This window comes from Delphinapterus leucas, chromosome 4 (genome assembly GCF_059928025.1).
Source record: "Delphinapterus leucas isolate spDelLeu-1000000601 "Yukka" chromosome 4, BTC_Dleu_Yukka2, whole genome shotgun sequence".
In the NCBI taxonomy this organism is placed as follows: Eukaryota; Metazoa; Chordata; class Mammalia; order Artiodactyla; family Monodontidae; genus Delphinapterus; species Delphinapterus leucas.
In genome coordinates this window covers 119,929,936-119,957,136 of record NC_143132.1, presented here as the reverse complement: position 1 = coordinate 119,957,136, position 27,201 = coordinate 119,929,936, and the positions used below count along the sequence as shown (strand labels likewise).

Here is a 27,201-nt window from a genome sequence, read left to right as displayed (position 1 = left end):
ATTATATATGCTGACTAAAACTATTAGTAACTGACTTGACATCATATTTATAAGTATTTTTCCTTAAATAGTAAACAATATCATAAACTTTAACATGTTAACATATGATGTTACATTCTATTTAAAATTTTTTAATATTCTTTCTTTTCAATGTAGGTGTCCATCCTGGTCAGAAGATGAAACTCTTTGTGCCCGAAATGTTAACAATGAAGTTCACTTCTTTGAAAACAACAATTTTAGTATGGAAAGATTTATGAAATGATTTTATTATTTGCTATAAATATGTACAGTTTTTATTGCCTTACATGGTATCATAGGGTTCTCCTAAATACTGTTAATATATTAACAGTTGCTGTTATAGTAATTCATTTGAATAACTCCAAGTGTAATTGCTAGTAAAACTTTATAACACAAACATTCTTTTATAATAAACTTTTACTATCTAATAATTACTATTAAGACATTTGAGTACCTCTTTCTGAGTTTAGTTGCTATTGAAATTCTGTGATACAAATTTTTAAAATATTTTGTTGTGTAGAGTTTCAAATACAAAAGTAGACACCTAGTCCCATAGCCATCAGCCCATTGCCAAACCTTCATCCATGCATCTGTCCACCTACCATCTCTTTTACTCTGCTAAAGAAAATTGTAGACATCGTATAATTTTACCTATAACTATTTCAGTATGTATTCTGAAGATTAGGGCTCTTAATATTTTTTTCAAACTTAGTCATAATACCATTATCACAGATTATAGAATATCTGGTCAGTGTTCAAACTTCTAATAATTGAAAATGTGATAATTTTTTTAAAACTCAGGATCCAAATAAGGTCCTTCACATTGCAATTGATTTATATATCTTTTAAGTTTCTTTAAGCTATAAGTTCCCTCTCCATTCTTTTTTCCCCCTTGCAATTTATTATTTAAGAAACAAAGTTACTTATATATACTCCCATATTTGAGTTTTGCTCTTGTATCCCATTCTGTAATTTAACATGTTCATCTGTTTCCTGTAAATAACTATTTGGATCTAGAGTTGGTCAGCTTCAAGTTCTGTTTTGGGGAGCTGAGGGCAAGACTACATCATAAGGCAGTGTTCAATTCTTTTATCAAGAAACACATAAAAAAAAGAAGCACATAATGTCTCATTGTCTTTAATTTTGTATGGTTAATTGGCGTTAATGTTCAATGCGTGGTTAAAAATTGGTGATACTATAGTTTCCCTCCTTCCCTTATCATTTATTAGCTGTACTACCTCTATAAGGAGAAATTCCCCTTTCTACTATTTGGTTACCTAGTGGACCATTTATATGGGAAAGGCAAAATAAATATTCTTCTCCTTTATCACTTTTAATAAAATGAGTTCTTTCTTTAGCAATCTCCATTGCAACCGATTAGTCCCCACCCCCAACCTGATGAACTATGGATTTACACATGATGTGTTTCAATCCATTTTAATTACTATTCTTATTGATTCTCAAATTGTCCCATCATTGGTCAATTAGTCTTTAATGACTTTTTTGCTATATGGTAGGACAAATCATTCTAGGATTATCTTGTATATTTCTTGCTATACACCTAGAATCAGCCAATTCTCCAATATACTCTGCTCCCTTTTAGTGGAAAATGGTCTTTAGAGACCACAGTCTGGGTGTAGAGGATTCTCATTGCTACTGTGTTGATTGATCATTGTTTCTAGGCCTTTTTTTTTTTTTTTTCTTTTTTATCTTATATCTGTATTGCCTTTTGCCAACACCAAGAATGTGTTTCTCTGGGATAACAGGTGATAGTTTGAGAATATCACATCCACATAATTATTCATTTGCTTTATTCTTCATTGACCACATAGCATTCTTAGAATAGCAATACCAATAGTAACACCTATAACATGATTACTGAAAAATAATTTAAAGAAGAAAGTTTTGCAGTTCCTTTTGTCCTTAGAATATTCCATTGGTGACTGAACACTTTTTAGTACAGTCACTGACTTACAATAGTTTGAGTTAAGATTTTTCAACTTCATGATGGTGTGAAAGTGCTATGTATTCAGTAGAAATTGTACTTTGAATTTCAATCTCTTCCTGGGCTAGCGCCATGTGGAATGGTACCCTCTCGTGATGCTGGGCAGCAGCAGTGAGCCACAGCTCCCAGTCAGCCACATGATCACAAGGGTCAACAATTGATACACTTAGAACTCTTTTGGACCTGTACAACCATTATGTTTTTCACTTTCAGTTGAGTATTCAATAGATTACATGAGATATTCAACACTTTATTATAAAATAGCCTTTGTGTTTAATGATTTTGCTCAACTGTAGACTAATATTAAGTGTTCTGAGCACGTAATATTTAAGGTAGTCTAAGTTAAGCTATGATGTTCAGTACATAAGGTTTATTAAATGCATTTTCAACTTATGATATTTTCAACTTACCATGGGTTTATCAGGACATAACCCCATCATAAGTCGAGAAAGTAGAATGGGAATTGGCAAATGTTCACATTTACAGAAGATGGCATGCAGGCTGATTTTGACACCATCTACACAGTCATTTAGCATTACCCTTCAATTTCCTGCTTTTGAGGCTTAATCCTTTCCCCACTAATTTGGGGTTAGCTTGCTCGCTTATCTTCCTTGCCTCTTTATGAGCATGCCAGAAGAAGGGGGCTGCCAGTTTAGCAGTTTGGTATGCTACTTTTGAATAGCTGTTGGTCTCTATATTTGAACAAAGAAAGAGTAATAGCTCTTGATCCCGTTAACTAGGAGAGCGTAGTGTTCATAACATGGTTTCTTCTGGCACAGAGTAAGCACTCAACAAATATCGGCCATTGTTATAGTTACTATTGTTGATTATCATTGTTGTGGATCTGTTTATCACATTAGTTACAGAATTTTCATTTCCACGTTCTACAGTAGCAAGCTAGGGTCATCTGTCCCATCAAATGGGCTCTAAGACTACTTTAGTTCAGAGATTTAAGAGAAGAGAACTGATATTTATTTAATACCTACTGTGTGCCTGGCACTGTACACTAAGAATTAGGTATGTAATCCCATTACTTGCCCAAGGTCACACAGTCACACAGTGACTGAGTAGGAATTCACGCACAGGTCTGTCTCACTCACCCATGCTTTTTCCACTCTGTTACTCTGCCTCACCGACATGAGACTACAGTGAGCCGTTTTGTGTATAGTTACGTTAACCTTTTATAATGCATTCAGAATTTGAGATATTTCTGTTAGCTTCTCTCATTAATCTAATACCATTTACTTTTTTTTAGATACATTTGCAAATAAATTGCATTTGAAAAAAATTAATGATTTTGTGTTATCACCTGGACCCCAGCCGTACAAGGTAACTGCTAATGTTTTTGTTTGTTCATGTGGAATATTATGACATTAAACCTTTTCCTAGTTTTTAGTTACTTTAAAAACATGTCCATCTTAGTTTATATGCTTCAAAAAATTTAAGTCATTATTTATGTCTGTGTATCTTAGGTGGCTGTCTATGTTCCAGGAAGTAAGGGTGCACCTTCATTTGTTAGATTATATCAGTACCCCAACTTTGATGGACCTCATGCAGCTTTAGCCAATAAAAGTTTCTTTAAGGCTGATAAGGTTACAATGCTATGGAATAAAAAAGGTATGATAAATATATTTTATCTCCCATTTTGTTTATCAAGCATTAATTTAGACTTATATTCCTATGTATATAGAAAAAGAAAAGAGTATCAGTGCTTATTCAATGAAAATTTACATGTGCTTTGTTACACTTTTTAATATTTTTCTAATCACCATTAGTTTAATTTGTGTTTTAAATCTAATTAAAGTTTTTACCCTTACAGCTACTGCTGTGTTGGTAATAGCTAGTACTGATGTTGACAAGACAGGAGCTTCCTACTATGGGGAACAGACGCTGCATTACATTGCCACAAATGGAGAAAGTGCTGTGGTGCAATTACGTGAGTGTTCCAGCAGTCTTCCTTTAATAGAATAAATGATAGTAAAAAATACAGTGCCATAAAGATGATCTCATCTAAGTTCTTGATCAAGTGATAGAACTCACGTATTTTAATAACCTTTAAGATAAAATTCCTCTTATCATCCCCAAACATACCTTATTTTGACAGAATCCAATTAGTTAATTTAGTTATACTAGCAGTTTAGTAGGGAACTTGCTGATGAGATAATTTCATTGTAATAGCTCTTTGGGGACTTGTGTAATTAATTATGACAGCAAGTTGGTGTAGTGTGTTTAGCACCATCTTCAGAACTGAAGAGTTTTAACCACTTCATATTTTGTTTTGATGAGTTAACTGTGAAAAACTAGTTTTAAAATTCTGGCAACTCCCTAATCTTTTTTATTTTGAATTGAACATGTATGGGTAAGGTAACCTTTCTTTCAAAAACTGTGTATTCCCATTCAAATCAGGAACAAAACAAGGATGACCCGCCCCCCTTCCATTTATTATTTAACATTCTGAAAGACCTAGTCAGTGTACCTGATCAAAAGAATAAGTATACAGTTTAGAAAGGTGAAAATCGAATCATCTCTGCTCATCAGATGAAGTTACAGCATAAACAACAGCCTCTTAAAAAGCAAAATGGAAGGAAAGACTCCATATACAGCAATAAAAAAGAAATATATAGGGCTGATGGGAAGAAAACTTTAAAACTTCTGAGGGGCAAACTATAACCTTTAATAACTTGACAAAGATGTCATTTCTCTCCAAATTGATCTAAAAATTAAACTAAAATGCCAGTAGATTTTCTTTTTTACAATTAGATAAGCTGGTTCTAAAGTTGATATTGAAAAATAAACTTGCAAGAATGTTTTGAAAACTTTGCAAAAAAAAGAGTAGCGAAGGAGGGATTCTGATACTATTAGATATTAAAATGTAAAGCAATTGTAATTAAGACAATTTGGTTCTGGCTTATGGATAAGCAGATAAATCAGTGGAACACGATAGGATCCACAAATAGATCCATACTTCCAAAGCCATTGACGTATAATAAAGTCAGCATTTGAATCAATGCAGGAAAATATTGGTCATTTAATATATGGTTTGGGGACAGTTGGCTAGCTATTTGGAACAAAAAGTTACTATTGCTAATTCTTTACCAAAATAAGTTCCAATTGGGCCAAAAAATTGTATCTAAAACTACAGAACTAGAAGAAAATGTGGGAGAATTTTTTAAAAAAATTTTATTGGAGTATAGTTACTTTACAGTGTTGTTAGTTTCTGCTATACAGCTACAGCAAAGTGAATCAGCTATACGTACATTTTTCTAATCTTAAAGTAGAAAAAGACTTTAAACAAGGTAGAAGTCGTATGGGGAAAGTGATAAATTTTAGTATATGAAATTACAGATTTCTACACTGGGGGAAGAAAAGAGTCCATAAATTAAGCAAAACAAACAAAAAATTAGGGAAAAAAAGTTTTAGACAAGGGATAAATATGAGAAAAGGTGAATTTTGTTAATATCTCAAGTGTAACAATAAAAGACCAATAACAGGAGAGAAAAATAGGTATAGGACAGTAAAAAATAGTCCACAAAAAAGAAATAAAATTATGTATAAGTATACTAAAAGGCGCTTCATTTATAATAAAGGAAAACAAGATACAATTTTTCACTTAGTAGGTTGGCAAAGATAAAAATATGAAACAGTACGAGTGAGAGTGAGGGGAAAATCTTTGCTATCAAAAACTACTGGTAGGGCTTCCCTGGTGGCGCAGCGGTTGGGAATCTGCCTGTCAATTCAGGGGACACGGGTTTGAGCCCTGGTCCGGGAAGATCCCACATGTCACGGAGCAGCTAAGCCCGTGCATCACAACTACTGAGCCTGTGCTCTACAGCCTGTGCTCCGCAACAAGAAAAGCCATCGCGACGAAGAGTGGCCCCCACTCGCTGCAACTAGAGAAAGCCCATGCACAGCAACAAAGATCCAACGCAGCCAAAAATAAGTAAATTTAATAAATTAAAAAAAAAAAAAAAAAAACTACTGGTAGTGTAAACTGGTACAAGTTCTTTGAAGGGCATTTTGGTGGTACATTATGAAGTAAATGTATGTGCCCTTTGACCAGGCAGTTTCTCTCCTACAGATGTATTTGTGTACATTTACAGTGGAATATAAACAGCAAGATTTGTAATGGAATACACTGCAACTGAACGAGGCGCAGAGCTCAGTGTGCTTACATGGAAAAATTTCCAAGAGTATTAAATGAAAACAACAAAGGTTTAGAACTTTTTGTGTATGTGTAAGTGCTTAAGAGAGAGATGCTTAATTTCAACAAAAATATTCTGAAAGGATATGCAAGAAGTATAACAGAGGGCTGCCTTTGCGTAGAGGGACTTATTTTTGTGGCATGTCTTTTTATATAGTTTGTATCTTTATTACTGTATGCATATATTACTAGAAAAACTAGTTTTTTAATAGTAATAATAACCTATGCTTCTATGAGCCCACATTGCCAGAACGTTTACAAGAAATTAAGGGACTTCCTTGGTGGTCCAGTGGTTAAGACTCCGTGCTTCCACTGCAGGGGAGCACGGGTTTGATCCCTGGTCAGGGAACTAAGATCCCATATGCTACGCGGCATGGCCAAAAAAAAAAAATTTTAATAAAAGTACTAAAGACAAATAATAATATACAAAATTGCAAAACAATTATAAAAAAAAAAGAAATTAAGATTCATTAAGCGTTCTTAAATAAATTTATAATCATACATTAATCCCCATAGTATGTCATGTAAAAATATTTTAACATACCATGAAATTTTTGGATTTTTTTTTTAGTGTTTGTTGTGTTTATGAGTGTTATGATTGTAATTTGTGCTATTAAATATTATAATACTATACGTATTTCTTTATCACTAACTTGGATTTTATATTCTTTTTCTAGCAAAAAATGGCCCCATTTATGATGTAGTTTGGAATTCTAGTTCTACTGAGTTTTGTGCTGTTTATGGTTTCATGCCTGCCAAAGCAACAATTTTCAACTTGAAGTGTGATCCTGTGTTTGACTTTGGAACTGGCCCTCGTAATGCAGCCTACTACAGCCCTCATGGACATATATTAGTACTAGCTGGATTTGGAAATCTGAGGGGGCAAATGGAAGTGTGGGATGTTAAAAACTACAAACTTATTTCTAAACCGGTGGCCTCTGATTCTACATATTTTGCTTGGTGCCCAGATGGTGAGCATATTTTAACAGCCACATGTGCTCCCAGGTTACGTGTTAATAATGGGTACAAGATTTGGCATTATACCGGTTCTGTCTTACACAAGTATGATGTACCATCAAATGCAGAATTATGGCAGGTTTCTTGGCAGCCATTCCTAGATGGAATATTTCCAGAAAAAGCGATAACTTACCAAGCAGTTCCAAGTGATGTACCTAGTGAAGAACCTAAAGTTGCAACAGCTTATAGACCCCCAGCTTTAAGAAATAAACCAGTCACCAATTCCAAACTGGTAAGTAAAGTTTTACTACTTTGGTAGGAAAAGGTTTTTCAGTGTGTAGAGTTCCCTAGATCCTTATGCATGTTCTTGTGTTACTTAGTATCTGATTAGAAGATATAAACTCTAGGGTAGAAATTGTGGAGGACCTGCTGCTGAAGATGGTGAATGGTTGTTTTAGGTTTTGTTTTTTTGTTTGTTTGTTTTTTTGGCCGTGCACTGCGGTTTACGGGATTAGTTCCCTGACCAGGGATTGAACCTGGGCCCCCTGTAGTGGAAGTGAGGAGTCCGAACCACTGGACTGACACGGAAGTTCCAGTGAACTATTGTTAAGTTGACAAAGTAATTAATGTAAAATCTCTGGGAAAGATAACTGGGTGTAGATTGTGGGCTCAAATTCAAATGCCTGTCAGGCTAGGCTGCTAGTGTAAGGCAATGGTGAGTGGGAGAGAATGGTGAAAGGGAGAGAGCATGCCCTCTTTCAAGGCCATAGCAACTACACAGCAGTAGCCCATTGTTTCCACAGGAGATTTTAGGCCCAGTTTGCCAAGAGTTTGATTTTTCAAGACAAGTCTGGATGCTTGTATGAAATTTCTCAATTTTTAAAACACTGCTATTCAAACAAAACACACTTGTTGTCCTTAGGCCATCAGTTCCAGACCTCTGTTGTAAAGTTATGACTGGAGTATTGGTCAGATTCTGATCTGCTTTAAAATGTTAGCATTTCAGAGCTCAGGGGAAAGCATTTATTAATATCCTGAGTTTCTGTGATGACATTAAGGAATAAAGTTGCTCTATAAGAATGAACAATATTATTCATATTAATAGAATGATGACCATACAATAGGTGTAAACTGGGACTGTTCCAAGTAAATGGGAATATATAGTCACTTAATTATTAAGGCACTCAGGGAAGTAGATACTTTTTCAAAGGATAAATATTTCTGTGCCTCCATTGTGCTCCTAACCCTCTGAAAAACAAAAACAAAAGAACAAGCCTTCTTCCTCCACAAAATGTAGCATTTTGACTTCAATGAAATGTTGGTGAAACATTTTTGTTGCATTAAGTTATTTAGTAAAAATATATAGAAACATATAACAAATTAAGCCCTGTTTATTATTTTTGCATTTAGATTTTTTTTAAAAAGATATAATAGTCTTAGGATTTGTTCTGTCTCTTTATTGAAATTTTCCTTACCTGAGATAAAAAAAAGAAGTGACCTTAACACATCCTGCTTTCTAAATCTGTGTAAGATAGCACAAGAGGAAGGACTTCTGAATTAGTGTATATTTTTATTCTCTGACTCATAAAACTAATTTGTTTTGGTTGGTGGAGGGAGAAAAATTAATATAGAAAGAATATATTTTGAAAATAGTGAAAAAAAACTAGGTAAGAACTTCTTAAAACCAAACTTTTTTTTTACTTTTTTTTGGCTGTGCCGGGTCTTAGTAGCAGCACGCAGGATCTTTGTTGCAGCATGTGGGGTCTTTCATTGTGTCATGCAGGCTTCTCTCTAATTGTGGCGCTCAGGCTCAGTAGTTGCGGCACGCAGGCTTAGTTGTCCCGCGGCATATGGGATCTTTGTTCCCCAACCAGGGATCGAACGTGCGTCCCCTGCATTGGAAGGCGGATTCTTAACCACTGGACCACCAGGGAAGTCCCCAAACCAAACTTTTTTGACATTTAAGATTTCTACTAAATTCTTGCTTTTGTATATAACCTGGTGATTATGTGATCCTATCACATCATTTTATTTGAAGGAACTATATGCCTATGAATGAGAAATTATTGTTTGTATCTAATTCCAGAAAACTAAATGGCAAAGAAAACATTGTCAAGAAATTACTAGAAACAAAGATAGTCTGGTCAATAACTTCACAAAGGAAGAAGGTTACATAGCAGAGGGGGAAAAAGGTGTTTGGATTCTTCCCCCTGAAGGAAAAAAGTACTTTTTTTATAAGTAAAAATTCATATATAAATTATACTTAAAGAAGTATTTCTTGGCTTTCAAAAAAACCCTTCAGTTTTATAATGTGTTTATCAAGACAATCTTATAATTGATGTAATTGAAGAAACAAACTTTATTAATGAGGATGAAATTGTGTACAGTAGACACATTGCTAAAGCCAGAAAAGCTCATGATCCGTAGTAGCTGTGTGGATTTTTTTCATCTAAAATGAAAGTCTGTCAGGGGACTTCCCTGGTGGTGCAGTAGTTAAGAATCCGCCTGCCGGTGCAGGGGACATGGTTTCGATCCCTGATCCGGGAAGATCCCACATGTTGCGGAGCAACTAAGCCCACACACCGCAACTACTAAAGCCTGCGCACCTAGAGCCCGTGCTCCGCAACAAGAGAAGCCACCGCAGTGAGAAGCCCACATGCAGCAACAAAGACCCAACACAGCTAAAAATAAATAAATAAAATGAAAGTCTGTCAGTGGCTACATGATGCTCACAGTGTGGAAGAGACTTGTAACTCATCCTTTCTTCTTGCATCATTCTTAATTGCTTTCTCTTTTTTTTAAAAGTTCTCATGAGTAGAAACTTTTTCAGCCAAAGCAAGATACTATAGAAGAACTCACTATTGAAAGAATATAAAACAAATGTTCAAGGATTAGTATATCTTAACTAACATTATGTGCAGTGGGGATCAAAAAAGTACAAGAGGCTTGCCATGCAAATTTGTCTGTTCTCCAAATGTGGGTTCTCATATATTCAGTTGCTTCAAGTAGGGTATGTTCACACACAGAACTTCGATGCCTGCAATAGTTAATGCAGCTGCTAAGATAAAAATCACTTTATGGTTTTTTACTTATTCCTCTATATCTTAAATGTTTGAGCCCTGCGCATTTGATTATAGCACTTATAAGTACAATACAGCTCTGAGATCTAGTACTCAAGAAACTTCAAAAGTGTACATCATGGTGATTTAATACACATTGTGAAAGGTTTCCCCTCATCTGGTTAATTAACATATCCATCACCTCACATATTTATCTTCTTTTTTTTTTTTTTTTGTGAGAACATTTGAATTCTACCCTCAGGAAATTTCAGTTATACAATTATACAATACAGTGCTATCAAGTATAGTCACTGTGTTTTACATTAGATCCTTCTTGATCCTGTATGTAATTCTGTTGTTGTTGAATGTGGTTGATAGTTACATAAATATCTGATGATGAAAATGATTGCCTGTTTTCACAGTATAGTCTGACAAGTCGTTTAGTGTTTTAAAACCTCTTCATTATGTTAATTCTGGATTTATAACTATGTAGTTACCCCCTTCATATTTGATTTAATTTTTTATTGTCTGTTTTAGTTTTTCCATTTGCTTTTATTTTTAATCTTCTAATCTCTGATTTTGCAAGATCTAGCAAGTGACTCTTTGTGCAAAGAAAACAAATGAGGCAACTGTTTCTGTTGGCAGTAGTCAAATCCAAAAGGACCCCAGAAGAAACTATTGTTAGTATCTAATTTCATAAAAATCATGTGTCAGTGGTAGTACTAAGAAAAATTCCATTGTTTAAACAGAAATAAAGTGAATTTTGCTGGCTCTTATATAACTGAAAGATATCATATATCAACTAGTAGGAAGATCCTTATTAAATCCATCTTGACCGTTGAAGTGTGCCTACAACAAGAGTTTTGAAATATTCTTTGCCAGTGAACTTATGATAAATTTGGTAAAGTAAGTTTGTCCTGTACTAGCCAAATTGTATAATTTGTTGTATATGTTTGTAAATACGTGGACTCCATTTCAAAGTCATTTATTTTACATTTTCTATAGCATGAGGAGGAACCACCTCAGAATATGAAACCACAACCAGGAAATGAGAAGCCGTTATCAAAAACAGCTCTTAAAAATCAAAGGAAGCATGAGGCTAAGAAAGCTGCAAAGCAGGTACTTGGGGCGCTTATCTTTTCAAACAAAACAAACAAATGAAACCAGTTAAATTAGCTGTGTGCCTTAAAGTTTAAAGAACTGTAGTCCTAAAAAGTTGACAGGTTATAAAATGTAGTTAGAGTTAGACTTAAGTAGCCAGAATGTCTCTTTTGTGTTTGCCTATGAATTTCTCAGTAGCCCTTTATATATAATGTGGGACCTAGGAAACTGGAACTGACCTTAAAACCTGAAACCCTCATGGGATTGTGTAGTGTGTTACTTGCAACAGACCCTCTTGGAGGAGCTGTGTGAAGTGGTATAGTTTGCTTTTTTGAAAGCATATGTTTAAGAGAAACCAGAAATTACATGACTATAAGGCCATTTTGTCACTCAGTATATTACTATAGGAATTGTTCAGCTGGGAATCTAAACACTAGAGTACCCAAACAATGGAATTGTTCTAAAATAATTTTTTATATAATTTTATATAATTATATAATTTTTATATAATTATATAATTTTATATAATTTTTTATATGATTTGCATATAATAATATATGCATAATAATTGACAAGTAAATTGTGATGGTGTGTGGCTTACGGTGATAGTGAGATCTGCTGGGCTGGAAATTTGTGGTTAGTAAAGTCATGGTAACCACATTTTTGAGATCGAGACAATTCCATCTTGCCTATTAATGCTTGAATTTTGACAGTTCTAGGTTACTTGTGTGTTTTGACAGGCAGTTACTATTTTAAGGTATAGAATTTCATTATGCAGCCATATTCTGTTAAAATCTGGGCCTAAAAAAATCGGTGTGCTCTTTTGTAGTTAATATATTTCATCTCCAGAAATGTCTTTAAATAACTCAGGCTTAGGTCCTTCCAAGTAAAATGATCTAGTCCATGTATTAGACTTGTGTAAAAAGGAGGACTTGGCCTTTCATCAGAGTGGGTAGACACCTCTGCTGGCCCCGAATATTACAAACTGGTAGCTAAGATTCCTTTTTTGTTGTTGTTGGTTTTCCAGCTAATAATTACAGGTATAATTGACAAATAAAAATTTTAAAGTGTTCAATGTGATGATATGATATAGGTATACATTGTGAAAGGATTTCTACAATCAAGTTAATTAACACATTCATCACCTTACATATTTACTTCTGGGGGATGAAGCACTTAAATTCTACTTTCTTAGCAAATTTCATTTACTGTATTCAGTACAATATAGTATTATCAGCTACAGTCACCATGTTATACATGAGATCCTCAGACCTTATTCATCTTATAACTGACGATTTGTACCCTTTTACCAACCTCTCGCCATTTCTCCCACTACCCCTCAGCTCCTGGCAACCACCACATCCTACTCGCTGTTTCTATGAGTTTGACTTTTTTTTTTAGATTCCACATATAAGTGGTACCATGCAGTATTTCTCTTTCTCTTTCTGGCTTATTTCACATAGCATAATGCCCTCCAGTTTCATGCATGTTGTTGCAGATGGTAGGATTTCCTTTTTTTATGACTGGATAATGTTCTACTCTGTGTAAATATGTAGGTATGTTTATATATCACATTTTCTATATCCATTCTTTCGTTGAAGGGCACATAGATTGTTTCCATACCTTGGCTATTATAAATAATGTTGCAGTGAACATGGGAGTACAGCTGTCTCTTTGGGATAATGAGTTTTGTTTCCTTTGGATATATACCCAGAAGTGAGATTGCTGGATCACATATTTCTAATTTCTTGAGGAATCGCCATACTGTTTTTTATAATGACTGTATAAGATTCCTTCTAACTGAGATTTAAGGGCCTTCAGAAACCACCTCAACGTAGAATCCCACTTTTATAAGTGCTGTTTCTTCCTCTTTATCAGAAGATATTTTTAACATGACCATTGCGGGTACTGAGCTAAGGTCCCTTTGTAATAAAATATTAGTTTATTTTTAAAAAATATTTATTTACTATTTATTTTGGCTGTGCTGGGTCTTAGTTGAGGCACGCGGACTCTTAGTTGTGGCATGCAGACTTCTTAGTTGTGGCATGCATGTGAGATCTAGTTCCCGACCAGGGATCGAACCCAGGCCCCATGAATTGGGAGCATGGAGTCTTACCCACTGGACCACCAGGGAAGTCCCATTAGTTGTTTATTTTTGTGTGTTATTCTGGTATTTGAGCACATAAAATTTGGGGAGGAGGGTCATAGAATCAGTATGTCTTATTTAGAAAAATTAATATTAAAATAGTCTGACTTCTTTTTCTTTTTGCCTATACCGCATGGCATGTGGGATCTTAGTTCCCCAACCAGGGAACCCACACCCTCTGTCATGGAAGCGTGGAGTCCTAACCACTGGATCACCAGAGAAGTCCCAATGTGACTTTCTTAAAGATAACTCTGTGGTTCTTTTGAAAAAACAATCAGTGCTATTAATGTAAAACATAATAATTACAAAAACAACGCCCACACACACACCCCACCTCATACAACCATATAATCACCCACACATTATTTACTAAAGATGACACTACTAATCCGTCATTTTGGAGTTATACTGCGTGTTTTCTCAGTGATGACAAAGAGTTTTCTACTTGCAAGATAATCCTTTTAGTATGTATTTTTGAGACAACTGGCTGGAGTTAGTAAAAGTTATGACTGTGTGATAGAACAAAGGTAAATGATCTATGACAGGATCTCATCCCTGACTGAATTAAGGAACCAAAGATAAAGGAGTCAGATGTACATAATCTAACCAGGTACTTTTATAAACTGGCGATGACTTTGTAAGCTTATCAGGTTTACCAAAAATAATTGAAACAAAGTTTAATCTTACCATGTACATAACCTTTTTTAGAGAATGACCAGAATTCAGGTATATTAACACAAACATTTTAACTTATTCTTGTTTTTTTAAAATATGGAGGAAAATCGTCATTTCACTTAACTTTACTTATTTATTTTAAATTTATTTTTATTTTTATTTTTTTGGCTGCGTTGGGTCTTTGTTGCTGTGCACGGGCTTTCTCTAGTTTTGGCGAGCAGGGGCTACTCTTCGTTGTGGTGCACAGGCTTCTCATTGCCGTGGCTTCTCTTGTCGCGGAGCACGGGATCTAGGCGCGCGGGCTTCAGTAGTTGTGGCGCACGGGCTTGTTCCACGGCACATGGGATCTTCCCAGACCAGGGATCGAACCTCTGTCCCCTGTATTGGCAGGCGGATTCTTAACCACTGCGCCACCAGGGAAGTCCCTCACTTAACTTTAATAGTTTTTCATATTTATAACATTTATCTTCCTAGAAAATTAATATTCTCAGCTGATTACAAACAACTAAATTTTAAAAATTTTTATCTGATGTCAAAAGTGAATTTTGATAGGCAAAGTGTGTCTCTTCTCCTTTTATCCACTCTTCTCCTTTAATTTTATATTATGAAAAATACCAAACTGTATATTATCAGAACTTATAGGCTCCTTAAGAGTGGAAACTAAATAATTTCTTTCTGAATACTCTGTTAAAGTGCTCAGTAATGTTCTCACATAGAAGGTTAGGAATTAATGTTTGTTGATTGTAATGTACAAAATACAACCAACATGACTCTAAAGAGAAAAAAATACTCCAATTCTGCACTCTCTAAAAACTCTCAGGCAGACATTTTTAGATTTGGAGATCTAGGAGTGATAGCCTGTCCCATGTTCCCCTGGGATGCTTTGGTAGTTTGGAGTATTCCATCCAGAACTCTTAAGCGGTTTTAGAGTCTTGCAGGGTCTGTGCATTCCACCGGGAACTCTATAAGGAAGAAGTAGAAACCCTACCTTTGGTCCAATAAAGAAAGACTTTCATAACTTTTCCCTCCTCTTGTCAAAACGTATGTCTTGTCATAATTACAAAGGAGAGTCGGTCTTCTGCTCTTTCATTTATTTAGCATGTACAGTCGAGCTCACATTATTCTGAGGGCACAAGTGAACAGAGAAACCTCAGGTACAGTCTCATGGGGGATAGTACAGGGCAGTTACAGTAAGGAAACATACCATGTGTTGTGCAACTAATCTGGTCACTTGGGGGGTGGGGGAATTTTCCAGAGGCCTAAAGGATAAGTAGGGTTAGCCAGGTGACCTGAAGGTGTTCTAGGCACAAGGAACAGTACACATGAAGGCCAGGAAATAAGAATATATGGCACCTTAGGGGAAATAAAAATGGTTCAGAATCAGTGATTACTCAGTGAGAAGGGATGAAGCTAGAAAGGTCATCAGAGATCTGATCACATTGGGAGCAATATACTGTCCCTTTCAGGGAACAAAGTTTTCCGTGGCACTTTCTTGCAGAGCTGAATTGATCTGATTATAAATAAATCTCTATGGAACTTATCCTGTAGCATAATCTATTACATGTACTTGATATATGTGTAATAGTTTTTGAGGATATTCCAAGAGTGAAACTTCAAACACCTTAATTAGAAAAGCCCTCTCACATTTCCAACCATCCACATAGTGGCACTTACCAAAATATCCAAAAATTTGGAATGCTTATTTGCTGATACAGAAACCTCCTAGTTTACTCTGCTAAGGTTATTTCATTTATTTCCATTTGTTATTATATTACTAATTATATATTTTATATTACTAACATAATATTTTATATTACTAATATTATATTACTAATATACTATTATTTTTTATTTTATTATTATGTTACCTTAATTTGGGGGGGGGCGGCCCACACGTCACAGCATGTGGGATCTTAGTTCCCTGACCAGGGCTCAAACCCGTACCCCCTGCATTGGAAGCGCAGAGTCTTAAGCATGGGACTGCCAGGGAATTCCCTAACTTTAAATCCTAGATCTAGCAAAGTGTTCCCTATGACAATTATATAGTGAAAGCCTTTTGGGTAGTTTATTATACTGTGACTTTTTTGAACGCTTCATTGTAATTATCTGTTATGGGACAATATAGCATACTTCATGAGACCAGCAATTCAGATGCTTTCTTTATATAAAATGTGGAAAAGATAAAATCATGTATTGGTTTGTGAATTTTATGTACCAAGGCTGTGTTTGTTGAAATACTTTAATGATTTCATTTTAGAAAATTGAATTTTTGAAAATATTTCCTGTAGGAAGCAAGAAGTGATAAGAGTCCAGATATGGCACCTACCCCTGCCCCACAGAGCACACCACGAAATACTATCTCTCAGTCAACTTCCGGAGACCCTGAGATAGACAAAAAAATCAAGAACCTGAAGAAGGTGGGAGGCTTAAGTGAAAAGCACATGTGTTTATTGAAAGAATACATGAGAATTATACAAAGAAAGTAATGCTTAGATGCCTAAAGACAGGCATCCGAGAGGTTTGTACAGTCCTCATTGTTGCTTTTTCACCATGAAATACTGTAACTTAGGAATGGCACCTATTTTAGTTCTGTTCACAGTGGTCTAAAGGATATTAGTCTCTATTATTGATTTTTGGAGTAATAAGAAATAATGTACATTTGAACACTTTTATACTCACTCTTTCATTAGACACTTGTGAGACAGGTAAGAGCAGATATTTATCCCATTTTTAAAGATGAAGAAAGAGAAACAAAAGGAAGTTTATTAACTTGTCAAATTGCAACCAGTTTGTGATGGCGGCCTTGGAGGTAAAATCCAGGTTTCTAGAGCCCTTCCCAGGCTACATTATGGAGTTTCTCTTAAAGCCAAAGACATTGTCCAGGTACAATGAGGTTCTGAAATAAATGGTGAAAATGGTGATATATTTAAATACATGTACATGTATACACATATATGATAATATTAATTAAAATCTTGAAAAATACTTTGCTATATTCCATGTTCTTAACATACCCAATTTTACATTTAATTTTAAAAAGTAGTTTACCTTAGCATTTTAGCAATCTGTTCCTGATACAAATGTAAGATAATTGATTTTCCTTATTCAGGCTTCACATTTATATGATTGAATTGTTAATAAGAAAATTTGCATTCTAAAATTACTTATTCTTCCTTTTGACTCATAATATATTTGATGTTTGCAGAAACTGAAAGCAATTGAACAACTGAAAGAACAAGCAGCAACTGGAAAACAGCTAGAAAAAAATCAGGTCTTTTCTGTGTTTTTCATTTGGGCTCACAGTCACTACCACCCTTCCCTTTTTATTATAAGCAATTATTTAATCAGGTAAAAGAGCATATAGATTTTAAAACTTCTTTTGAAAACCATGTGCCTTTTTTTTTTTTAACATTTTTAGTCTTAAATAGGCAAGGGTAGGGGAAGACATGATGTGGATCGTGGTGAATGAGGAAGTCCCTATTTCCTCTGAGGCATACTAATGCCATTGCTGCTGAGAATAAAGGCAGTTTATATTATGTTAGACAAATGGAAGATTCTCTTCTTTCCTGTGTCTCAGGTCACACTGTCCCGTTTGCCCCTCTCCCTCCTCCTTTCCTCAACACTTTGAAGCCCAAGTGTAGAATGGAAGATTTATTAGACCTAAAGATGCATGCAGTAAGACAGCTCCATTTTTTGCTCCCTTAATTCATACCAAATAACAAATTAGAACTTGTTTCTAATCTGTATTTTTAAATCTATGTTTACCAGTAGATCTGGTAAAGTCTCAGAAATATTCTTTCTCTAAATTTTTTCTCTTTTGCTATATGGCTATAGATCCAATAATTATTTTATTTCCTATTTAATAACTTTATTGTTTTAAACTTTTCTAGTTGGAGAAAATTCAGAAAGAGAAAACCCTTCTCCAGGAGCTGGAAGATTTGGAACTGGGTATTTAAAGATTCAAAGAAAGCAAGTTGGTTACCAGAAATCAATGCAAACATATTTTCTGTTAAACCCATTGGTGTACATGGAATATTCATGTGCCCACATTTAATGTTCACTTATAATTTTAACCATTTATCCAAGATTCTCCATATGTGTGGAATTATTTAATAATGTCTGTTAAATTGATTTTTACCTCCTGCATCCTATATCTTGTCAACACATGATATAGAAAAGAGACATGATTTTTCTTTTAAGCTAAGCTTGACAGATTGAAAGACCAATGTCATTGGTTTTTAGTAGGGGACAGTATTTACCATATGAATGAATAAAGACGTTTTAAATTTGATCATTGTTGACTTTCGTCAATTAACGGATTCTTTATTAATTTACAAGGCAAGTTTGGGAAATATTTCCTTTGAATATATAATGTGGCTATCTTGATCCTAAACACTGTATTATCAGACGTTAAAGAAACACCTTAAAATCAGGTTGTACGGAATATATTAAATTGTTGGGACTTCCCTGGTGACACAGTGGTTAAGAATCTGCCTGCCAATGCAGGGGACACAGGTTTGATCCCTGGTCCAGAAGATACCACATGCTGTGGAGCAACTAAGCCCGTGTACCACAACTACTGAGCCTGCACTCTAGAGCCCGAGCACCACAACTCCAGAAGCCCACGCGCCCGGAGCCCGTGTTGCTCATCAAGAGAAGCGCACTGCAACAAAGAGTAGCCCCTGTTCACTGCAACTAGAGAAAACCCACGCATAGCAATGAAGGCCCAATGCAGCCAAAAATAAATAAATAAATAAATTTTAAAAAAATAATAAGATAAATATATTAAATTGTTTATATTATTTGTAGTATTTGAAGTAAAGTTTTTCTGACTAGTTCTAAAAAGTAAGTATAGAATAAAAATAGAAAATAGCAAAACATTTTATTTTGATATTTCAAATAATAAACCTGATCATTTAATGATGAGGTAAATATTTTCTAAACATGAACTGTGATCATTTTGCTATAGTCACCTTGATTGTTTTGATTGTTCACTCATATGAAGAATAAAAGATGTACTGATAATCCAAGATACTCAGCTATCAAAACTAATTTCTATTTGGTTTTAGAATCTATTACTGTTAATTTTTTTCATCTGATTTACATTTGAAGTTATTTTTATTTCATTTGCATTGATACAGGTTTTCATTATCTAGAGCTAGTATTTAAGTAAAACAAAAGAATCTAGGAATACTTTGAGAGATATACACAAACAGATAACTGAGTTCTCTGATGCCCCAAAGCTGCAAATAAGATTTGGTAAAGACCTAATGCATTAAAATTTGAGTGGTATTTTAAATGTTTTGTGTGTGAAGTGAGTGTGAATATACACACACTCATGTACATATAATTGCTTTCAACATTAATTTATTTCTGTTAATAGAAACTTAAGCTTTTTTAAAGTAATATATTGCTTTTATAATATATTTAAAAATTGTTTTTCTAATAAAATGTTAAATAATTCGTCCTGAGACAGTATAATGTTTTTTGGCCTGGCAGCCTAATAATTTTTTTTAATTTTAAATTTTTAAAATGAATTACCAGTTTACACAGTTTACAGCAAATATATTCATCATTTTTAAAATGTTACGCGAACTCCCTGGCTGCCTAGTGGTTAGGACTCCACACTTCCACTGCAGGGGCATGGATTGGATCCCTGGTCTGGGAACTAAGATCCCATATGCCACGTGGCCAAAAAAAATTAAGAAAAATAAAATAAAATGTTTATTTTAGAGGTAGTATCATTGAACCTTTTGTTTTAGTCAGATGCTTTTTAATTGCTCCAAGGTGACTGTTCTGACCAAAATTAGATTGCTTGGACTCGTTTTTTAGAATTGTCTTTATTTGTGTAATTTAATCCATTTAATTTTTTCCAAAGAAATGTTTTATTTCTGAGCACATATCAATATAAAAATCACTGACATGTTCTTTGACTACATATTTTGTTTGATTTTTATTTTAAATACATTGTCCTCAGGGAGTAAGAGTAAGGTGATAGAAGAGTGTAAGGTGATAAACGTGTGCTTGAAAATGAAATTTTAAATACACTGCTGTGTATTCATTATAAAGGAAAATCTATAAATCCTGTATTCTCATAAAAATCTCCTTTCCTTAATCATCTCTGAAATGTATTTGGCATTTACCATAAGCATCTGTGAATACCATTGTAAGCTTGAGGGGAGATAACTGCAGTAGACACAAAGGCTCGTGCATGCGTTACACAAGCTTCCCAGTGAGAGAAGAGAAAAAGGGGCAAAACCCAACTTTGGTAGCTGGAAAAAAGGAATTCTCTTAGAAAAGGAATAGAGATACAATTTACGTCAAAACATATATGTTGCCAAATAATACAGAATATTTTTGAAACAATACTATGTTTTTTATGGCTACATTTAAGTATGTAAACTTACAGAAAAAACTTTGGACAGGGTATGCACTGGACTGATAACATTGACTACTAGGATGGGCGGTAGTCAAAAGGAACTTTAACCTTATTTGTAATGTTTAACTTTTTTCTATCTATTTATTTATTTTGGCTGCGTTGGGTCTTCGTCGCTGTGCACGGGCTGTCTGTAGTTGTGGCGAGCAGGAGCTACTCTTCATTGCGGCGCGCAGGCTTCCTCTAGTTGGGGTGCTCGGGCTCCAGCACGTGGGCTCTGTAGTTGCAGCATGCGGGCTTTCTAGTTGTAGCATGCGGGTTTAATTGCCCCACAGCGTGTGGGATCTTAGTTCCCTGACCAGGGATCGAACCTGAGTCCCCTGCGTTGGAAGGCGGATTCTTAACCACTGGACCACCAGGGAAGTCCTTCCTTCTTTAAAGGTTTATACTTCTACCAGTGAAATTTTCCCATATTCTTATCAAATCTATAAGGCTTTTGAATTTTTACCAAATCGAGGGAAGGGAAATAATACTTTTTGGTTTTGTTATTTCTTTTTATTAGTAATGGGTTATGTACTTTTCCACATTTGATGGTGGTTTATATTTTTTTAGTGAATTGTTTTTTTCTTTTCCTTGGCCCATTTCTCTATTTGGCTTTCATCTTACTGATCTGTAAGAATATCGTATATAGTAACATAAAATCCTCTATTTTTAAATTTTAAATAGGAAGTATGTGAACAGGATTTTTTTTTTTAATTCAAGCAGTGCAAAAGGCACACACTGAAAAGTACCTCTGTTCTAGATGCAGCAATTTCCACTTCCTTATGTATCTTTCTAAAGATACATTGCATATTTATATTCAAGTATACATACACTTCCGTTAAAAAAAAAAGCATATACACTGTTCTTTATTCCTTTTTTCCCTTAACATATTTTGGAAATCATTCCATATCAGTACATAGCTCTTTTAAAATTTATACATATATCTTTATAATGACCACATTGTGTGGAGGTAAGATAATTTAACCAGCTCATACTGATGTACATTTAGGTTATAAAATGTCAGTTAAACACACATATATACACATGCTTTAAAATAACAAGTATAGATGTTTATCTGTATTCTGGGATTAAGCTGGATGTTTTGAGAAATTAAATTTGTTCTATGGATGCTCAGTTTAACTGGTGGTCATTTTTGCAGTATATTTCTTTGAGTTAGTGAGATATTAGAAAGGACAGCTAGGACTATTAAAAATCTTTATTCAGGTGAGGTTTCAAAGCAGTTCTTGGATTCATTCACCCATGTAAATATATTAATGTCCAGAGCAAGGCAAAGTGATATGAATTTATAAGTAGTAAAATGACAGAAATTACAGTGACAGCGTTGCTGTTCCAATCTTGCCAAAGTTAAGTGTTTTCTTTATTCCTGGAAGGAAGGAGGAATAGTGGAATAAGCCACACCAGGTGCCTACTTCTCTGGGTCATCTTTGCCCCCAAGGCCATAAAATCAAACCAGATTGAGGAGGAATAAACTTCGTGCTTTTTAGAGAGGTGCGTAGGTCAATTCATCAAGTGTTTACTGTGTAAAGTGCAGGTTACAAAGGAAATACAATGTATTTAGAAATGTTAAGATTGACATTGAAATGAAGTGAAAGACACTTGAAGATTCAAGACCTGGTACCAAAAGATGTAGCCAGGTGTCTGAATCCGTCAGGACTGCTGTAACAAAATACCATAGACTGGGTTGCTTATAAATAAGAGACATTTATTTCTGACAAATCTGCTTCCCGGTTCTGTCTTCTTACCATCTCCTCACGTGGTGGAAGGTGTGAGGGAGCACTTGGGGCCACTTTTATAAAGGCACTAGTCCCATTTATGAGGACCCTGCCCTCATGACCTAACCACTTTCCAGAGGCCTCACCTCCAAACACCATCATGCTGGGGACTAGGTTCAACGTAGGAATTTTGAAGGGACACACACATTCAGTCCATATAGCACCTAGGCAAAAATACATAAAACAAGCATACATTGTGTATCGATATAAAGAGATGGGAGATACTACTGTGGTTTACCGGTATTTCTTGTTCTCGTCTTCTGGTCATGTGGGAGAATTACACTTCCCTGTCTAGAGTTTTTACAGTTTCTAGACCACTGCCTTCTTTCCAGCGTTGCCATGGATTTATTGCTGTACCACTTTACTGTCATTTCTCTAAGATCCTGAGAAAGGAGAGAGGCAAATGCATGTGCTTATTTCGCTATCTTAAAGTGGAAGTCAGAAAAGCATACTTCTAAAGGTTTTTTTAAAAATATTTTATAATATATTTTAAGTGAATTTGAAAATCAAAAGCATTTTTTTCATTTCACCCAAAGCACAATTCCTGTTATGTTCACTAGAGGGTTTCAAAGATCAGAGAATTGGGGAATTAAGGAATTAGAATTTATGGAAATATGTTCCATACTAGAAATATGCAAATGAAAACGTAATAGCATGGGGTGCTGCTCCTTTTTTTTTTTTTGGCTGCACAGCATGTGGTATCTTAGTTCCCCGACCACCAGGGATTGAATCCATGCCTCCTGCATTAGAGGCATGGAGTCTTAACCACTGGGCCACCAGGGAAGTCCCTGCTCTTTTTATATTGACAAACTCCTTGAATTAACCCTCTTTAGCCCCTTGCCATCAGACTTAACTCCTACCTTTCCCTGAGTTCTGTCAGTAATCTCCTATTGGCTGCAAATGAATCGTGTCTCAAGAGTTTGTTTGTAGGTCAAATGTTTGCAAATGGAATTTGCATATGTTTTCCCATAGAGGATAATAATATAAGTGGTTATTGGTGCTGAGGTGAGTCCATGAAAACTTTACATGGAAGAACTGAGTATAGATTCATTAAAACAAAAAAGCTGTTTACAAATTAATTTTTAAAATGTAAGGCCAATAATAGAAAATAGAATGAGAATTTTTTTTTTTAAGAAGATGTTGGGGGTAGGAGTTTATTAATTTATTTATTTTTGCTGCGTTGGGTCTTAGTTTCTGTGCGAGGGCTTCCTCCAGTTGCAGCAAGCGGGGGCCACTCTTCATCGCGGTGCACGGGCCTCTCACGTTGTGGCCTCTCTTGTTGCGGAGCACAGGCTCCAGACGCGCAGGCTCAGTAGTTGTGGTTCACGGGCCCAGTTGCTCCGCGGCATGTGGGATCCTCCCAGACCAGGGCTCGAACCCGTGTCCCCTGCACTAGCAGGCAGACTCTCAACCACTGCGCCACCAGGGAAGCCCATTGAGAATTCTTTTTGAAAGTTTGAATGCTAACTTTTTTTTTAAGCAGATTTAAATGAAGGAAAAAGTAGAAGAAAATAATTTTTAGGAGATTCCTATAGATGCTTTTGGTCATTTTTGTGTGCTTTAGATACTGGTTCTTTGCTACATACATATAAACTTATGTTCTCTTTTCCTTCATTTAAATTTACACTATTTCCAAATTCAACCACAATTGAGATTTTTCCTAAGATCACTAAGCAAAAAATGGAAGCAGGAGGGAAAGTGAAAAAGACATTACAGAGAAAAAGATATACATGAGATGGACAGAGAAAGAAAGCAAGGGAGAAGTGAAGCAAAGAGACCCTGGAATTGGGTCAGAGCCATCACACCCAGGACACCATCTCTGGTTCTTTTCTGAGCTGGGAGTGATGGTGAGCACCCTTGGAAGAGGAAATAGGTGCTGTGTAACCCAGGTATAGCTGCAAATCAGGAACTGTGTGACTTGGGAATACCTCCACAAATCTCTTAGGAATTAAGCTCCTTTCAAAAGAAAAGTCAAAAAACAAAAGTCAGCTGTGTTTTGTTGTTGTTGTTGTTTTTGTTTTTTTTTTCCGGTGGCGGACCTCTCTGTTGTGGCCTCTCCCGTTGCAGAGCACAGGGTCCGGACGCGCAGGTTCCGGACGCGCAGGCTCAGCGGCCATGGCTTACGGGCCCAGCCGCTCCGCGGCATGTGGGATCTTCCCAGACCGGGGCACGAACCCGTGTCCCCTGCATCGGCAGGCAGACTCTCAACCACTGCGCCACCAGGGAAGTCCCCAGCTGTGTTTTTAAAGTCTTAAAAGACATGGCAAAGCAGAGCTGCTTGCATTCACATCCTTGGGCAAAATTACTTCTGAGCACAGTTTTGTTTATTTGTCTATGTTCAGTTGAAGCTAAACAGGTCAAATCCTAGAATTGTGATATCACCAGAGAGAACCTTTTATTGCGCCCAGGCTGCTTTGCTTTTGTGTTCTCTCCCCCTCTTCTTCCCAGCAAGGGCCCATGGTACCCTCTTAAGGAGTCTAAAGTCCTTGGCTTGTGCTTCCTCTCCCAAGCCCCCAGTCATATAATAGAGACAATTCATGCATACTTATTGATTGAAATAATACATCTGGACCACAAAACTGAAGCAGGCATTTGCATTTAAACACTGGCAATGAAAGACTTGGGAATTTAGATAGAGAGTTTGGTAATATTGACCGGAACAGAGAAGTGATCAGCCTTGGGCACAGAAGTAGCAGGGGCCCAGTGCAAAATGAAAATGTGGAGTTCCTGTTCAAAAACTAAGAATTTCATGGCAGTGACAGCAAAGCATTAAACCAAGTGCAGGGCGTTTTTAAGTCCTGGGCCCTGTGTAACTACACAGGTCACACAGCCATGAAGCCAACCCCGCACAGAAGCTGTGAGAATCTGAACTCCCTCCAATCTAAATGAAGAGACTTGACTGTTTCTGAACATTCCCCTGTTCCCTGGAGGAGAAAGAGGTAGTGGCTGACCCTAGCAAGACTGCTGCAGAGGAAGGAAAGGTGGTTTCTTTTTCAGATTTTTTTTTTTAGATGAGTTTTTAGGTTCTCAGCAAAATTGAGGTGAAGGTACGGAGATTATCCGTATACCCCTTCTTCCACTCATGCACAGCCTCCCGCATTATCAACATCCCCTACCAGAGTGGGACATTGGTTACAACTGGTGAGCCTATCTTGATGCATCATAATCATCCAAAGTCCATAGTTTACATTAAGTTTCACTCTTGGTGTTGCACATTCTATGGGTTTGGTCTCAGGTGCAATGACGTGTATCCACCATTATAGTAGCGTCCAGAGTCATTTCACTGATGGGAAAATCCTCTGTTCTCCACCTATTCATCTCCCTACTCTCTCCCTGGCAACCACTGATCTTACTGTCTCTGTAGTTTTGCCTTTTCCAGAATGTCACGTAGTTGGAATCATACAGTATGCAGCCTTTTCAGATTGGCTTCTTACACTTAGTAATAATGCATTTAATGTTTCGCCATGTATTTTCGTGACTTGATAGCTCATTTCTTTTTAGCGCTGAATAGTGTTCCATTGTCTGGATGGACCATAGTTTATTTATTCAACCATTCACCTACTGAAGGACATCTTGGTTGCTTCCAGGTTTTGACAATGTGAATACAACTGCTATAAACATCTATGTGCAGGTGTTTGTGTGAACATAGTTTTTATTGTACGCCTTTAATCTTAGGCCTCTTGCTCCAGCCCCTTCCTGGTACTGAGGTCTGGCCTTGATTCTGAGCTTGCTGGCCTGAACAGCTTGCTGGGCCCGGGTTATCCCATCTGTGTAATGGCCTCCTAGACACTGATAGTCTACTGTCTGAACTTCTAAGTATTGTCTGCCAACAATTCTATGTTTAAGAGTTGGAGATGGGAGTGGCAAGAGTTTAAAAACCGAAACCAGGCTTAAGGAAAGAAAGAGCTTAACATGGCTCTAGGTTAGGGTTCTTAGTTTGCAAGCAAAAGAAATGGTCTCTCTCTAACTTAAGAGGAAAAGAGTAGTAACAGAATATGCTACAGCTCACAGATTCAAGTGAAAAGAAAAACAGTGAGGCCCAGGAGATGACAGGAACCAGAGTAGTTTGGGGTCTAGAATGCTCCTCAGGGTTCTTCTACCAGAATTAACTGGCTTCAATAGTTTTTGGCTTGGGACATGGTCACAGCTCTGGCTGGGAAAGCTTTGCGAATCTTTTCTTTTTTTTTTTTGGCGGTACGCGGGCCTCTCACTGTTGTGGTCTCTCCCGTTGCGGAGCACAGGCTCCGGACGCGCAGGCTCAGCGGCCATGGCTCACGGGCCCAGCCGCTCCGCGGCATGTGGGATCTTCCCGGACCGGGGCACGAACTCGTGTCCCCTGCATCGGCACAACTACTGAGCCTGCGTGCTACAACCACTGCGCCACCAGGGAAGCCCTGGGCATCTTAATTGACAGTCCCAACAAGATTGTGTGCAATGGGTTCCGGCCAGTCCTCCAAAGAGAAACTGAAGTGCCATTACCAGAAGAGGGGGAGTCAATGCTGGGGAGCCTTCCTACAATATGCACCTTATTAATATTATGAAGAAGCCCCCACAAGGTAACTTGCTGCTCAAATTTTGTACAGCGTTCTTTATTTCTTTCTTACTTTCGATCTTGAAATGGATACATTCGGTTCAAATAATATTTTTCCATACAGCCTATGTTCTCTAGATACTGTTTTTAAGTTCAATTCTAGATGATTATATTAATTTACTTTGTATCAAATGCTTTTAATTGAGGCATCAAAACTATTATATGTTTACTACATATGGATGTTCTTTCATAATTTTAGCTACCACATGCACTTAAATTATCCCCCAATACATATGT

At 36.2% G+C, this 27,201-nt stretch overlaps 1 protein-coding gene across 4 annotated transcripts in view; it reads left to right on the top strand.

Moving 5' to 3' along the window:
- The window catches only part of EIF2A (eukaryotic translation initiation factor 2A), a 38,117-nt gene extending 19,664 nt beyond the window's left edge, over positions 1-18,453 (top strand). For 3 of the 4 annotated variants that reach the window (XM_022582745.3, XM_089911016.1, XM_089911015.1), the window contains 9 exons: positions 157-239; positions 3,279-3,352; positions 3,496-3,640; positions 3,843-3,959; positions 6,902-7,473; positions 11,246-11,359; positions 16,451-16,579; positions 17,368-17,433; positions 18,053-18,453. In XM_022582745.3, the coding sequence (XP_022438453.1) occupies positions 157-239; positions 3,279-3,352; positions 3,496-3,640; positions 3,843-3,959; positions 6,902-7,473; positions 11,246-11,359; positions 16,451-16,579; positions 17,368-17,433; positions 18,053-18,118 (1,366 nt within the window). In that variant the 3' untranslated portion in view covers positions 18,119-18,453. Of the gene's footprint in view, positions 1-156; positions 240-3,278; positions 3,353-3,495; positions 3,641-3,842; positions 3,960-6,901; positions 7,474-11,245; positions 11,360-16,450; positions 16,681-17,367; positions 17,434-18,052 lie in introns of all 4 variants that reach the window. The other variant, XR_016393114.1, reaches the window with a different exon arrangement.
- Positions 18,454-27,201: the final 8,748 nt, after the last annotated feature.